We start from the raw sequence: 2,700 nt of genomic DNA, 5'->3' as shown, positions 1-2,700 counted from the left end.
ATATATATATATATATATATATATACACACACACACATACATATTTACTTTCCCCCTAATTACATATTAAAATTTTTTGGCATCTTTTTTTTTAACTTTTGAGTTCCAAATTCTATCTCTCCCTCCTTCCCTCTCCCCTCCCTAAGATGGTGAGCAATCAGATATAGGTTATATATGTGCAGTTACGTCAAACATCTCTGTATTAGTAATTTTATGTAAGAAGACTCAAATAAAAGAAAAAGAATGAAAGACAGTGAAAAGTAGCCTGCTTCAGTCTGTATTCATTCAGTATCAATTCTTTCTCTGGAGGTGGATAGTATGCTTCATCTTTAGTCCTTTGGGAGTGTCTTGGATCATGGTATTGCTGAGAATGAGTTTATAATTTAATGAGGGAGACAACATGCAAACAAATAGATACAAGACAAGCTATACATCAGATAAATAGGAAATCACTAACAGAGGGAAGGCCCTGGAATTGAGGGCTAGGGAAGGTTTCCTGTAGGAAGTAGAATTTTAGTTAGGACATAGTCAGGGAGGTCAGTAGTTGGAGCAGAGGGAGAGCATTCCAGGCATGGGGGACAGCCAGAGAGAATGCTGAGAGACAGAGGCTTTGGGGTCACTGGATGAGAGAGGATTTTATATTTGCCTCCTAGGGAGCTACTGGAGATCATAGAGTAGGGGATGACATGGTCAGACCTGCGTTCTAAAAAACCACTTTGGTGGCTGAATGGAGGATGGGCTGGAGCAGGGAGAGACTGAGGCAGTTAGTACACCCCCTCCACCCTCAGAGGAGGGGGAGTAATTGACAAGTGTTAGTGCAAAGATGAAATTGACCAGAGATGCAGCAGAGGTGAAATGCACCAGAGATGCTGCAGAGGTGAAATGGACCAGAGGTGCTGCAAAGGTGAAATGGACCAGAGATGCTGCAGAGGTGAAATGGACAGACTTTGGTACCACATTGGATCTGGAGTGAGAGATAGTGAGGATTTTAAGATGACCCCGAGGCTGGGAGCCTGAGGGCCTGGGAGAACAGTGACAGGGAAGGTATGAGGCAGGGAGGGCTGGGGAAGAAAGGTCAAGCTCTGTTTTGAACATGTCTAGTTTCAGATGTCCACTGTGCTGACATCCACTTGGAGATGTCTGGAGGTCAGCAAAGAGTTCAGGCCATGACAGGTAGATTTGAGAATCATCAGCATAGAGAAGGTCATTCAATCTATGGGAGCTGATGAGATGACCCAGAGCAGTGGGACACAGGGAGAAGGGCAGATGGCCCAGGACAGAGCCCTCGGGGATGCCCATGGTGAGAGGGCCTGGTCTGGAGGAGGGTCCAGAGGAGGAGACAGAGAAGGATCCAGTGGTGAGAGGGGGAGAAGCAGAACCAGGAGAGGCGGGGTTGGGGGCGGTGGAGTGAGGGGGTGGGCGGTAAGAGGGGTGGGCAGGGCGGCGGGGCGGGGCTGGTGCACCCGGCCGCGAGAGGGCAGGCACGCACGGAGACTGGGCGGGAGAGCGCGGAGTTCCAGAGTCTAGACAAGACCCCACCTCCTGGGCCGGCCCCGCCACCACGCGCGCCCCTGAGAGTCACGTGGGCCGCGGCGCCCCGCCCCCTCCGCACGTGGGTCTGTCGCGGTGCTTGGTGGGTGCGGACGTGCAGAGGTTTATTCAGCTCATCCCAGCCCCGCTGCTCGCCTCTGCTCGGCCTAGCCCCGCTCCAGCCTCCCCGCGCCGCCGCCCGCCGGAGCCGCCGCCAAGATGCCGATCTTCGTGGTGCAGACCAATGTGCCGCGCTCCGCGGTGCCCGACTCCCTGCTGAGCGAGCTCACAACGCAGCTGGCCAAGGCCACGGGCAAGCCGGCCCAGGTGTGGGGGGCCGGGATGGCGGGGAGGAGGCCCGGCAGAATGTGGGGGGGCCCGTGGAGGCCGGGATGGCGGGGAGGGGGCCCGGGGGCCGGGATGGCGGGGAAGGGGGCCCGGCAGGGTGTGGGGGGGCCCGTGGAGGCCGGGATGGCGGGAAGGGGGCCCGGCAGGGTGTGGGGGGGCCCCTGGAGGCCGGGATGGCGGGCAGGGGGCCCGGCAGGGTGTGGGGGGGCCCGTGGAGGCCGGGATGGCGGGGAGGGGGCCCGGGGGCCGGGATGGCGGGGAAGGGGGCCCGGCAGGGTGTGGGGGGGCCCGTGGAGGCCGGGATGGCGGGCAGGGGGCCCGGCAGGGTGTGGGGGGGCCCGTGGAGGCCGGGATGGCGGGCAGGGGGCCCGGGGCGGGGAGGGCGGTGGCGGCTCCTCCCGGGGCCCCCATGACTCCCCCCACCCTCCCCACGCAGTACGTTGCCGTGCACATCTCGGCCGACCAGCTGATGGCTTTCGGGGGCTCCTCGGACCCGTGCGCCCTCTGCAGCCTGCACAGCATCGGCAAGATCGGCGGGCCCCAGAACAAGGCATACAGCAAGCAGCTCTGCGAGCTGCTCACCAAGCACCTCAAAATACCTGGGGACCGGTGAGAGGGGGCCGCTGTGGAGCCAGGGACCACTGGGTCACCTAGTGCCCCCTCTCTAGGCCTCAGTTTCCTCCTTTGTGACTGGGGGCGGCTGGGGGGGCTGACCAGAGACTCCTGCCCCCAAGGCCTTTTGGCTCGGGGCCTTCTCTCCGGTTTAAACTTTAAACTAGCCCGAGGCCACGGGGTGGGGTTGGAGATGGGAAGGACTCAGGG

The 2,700-nt window shown here is 59.6% G+C and overlaps 1 protein-coding gene across 1 annotated transcript; it reads left to right on the top strand.

Annotated features, from left to right (window-relative positions):
• Window positions 1-1,608: 1,608 nt before the first annotated feature.
• MIF (macrophage migration inhibitory factor) lies at window positions 1,609-2,694 on the top strand. The gene is made up of 2 exons (XM_027845702.1): window positions 1,609-1,857; window positions 2,315-2,694. The coding sequence occupies exons 1-2, from the start codon at window positions 1,750-1,752 to the stop codon at window positions 2,489-2,491; spliced, it is 285 nt and encodes a 94-aa protein (XP_027701503.1). The 5' UTR covers window positions 1,609-1,749; the 3' UTR covers window positions 2,492-2,694.
• Window positions 2,695-2,700: the final 6 nt, after the last annotated feature.

This window comes from Vombatus ursinus, unplaced genomic scaffold (genome assembly GCF_900497805.2).
Source record: "Vombatus ursinus unplaced genomic scaffold, bare-nosed wombat genome assembly UNPS02015012.1, whole genome shotgun sequence".
Lineage (NCBI taxonomy): Eukaryota > Metazoa > Chordata > Mammalia > Diprotodontia > Vombatidae > Vombatus > Vombatus ursinus.
The sequence above is the reverse complement of the archived record's forward strand: the minus strand, read 5'-3'. Positions and strand labels throughout refer to the sequence as shown.

Coding starts and splice junctions, on each gene's coding strand:
- MIF (XM_027845702.1), top strand. CDS start 1,750: ATGCCGATCTTCGTGGTGCAGACCAATGTGCCGCGCTCCGCGGTGCCC. Junction 1,858..2,314: donor CCACGGGCAAGCCGGCCCAG/GTGTGGGGGGCC, acceptor CTCCCCACGCAG/TACGTTGCCGTGCACATCTC.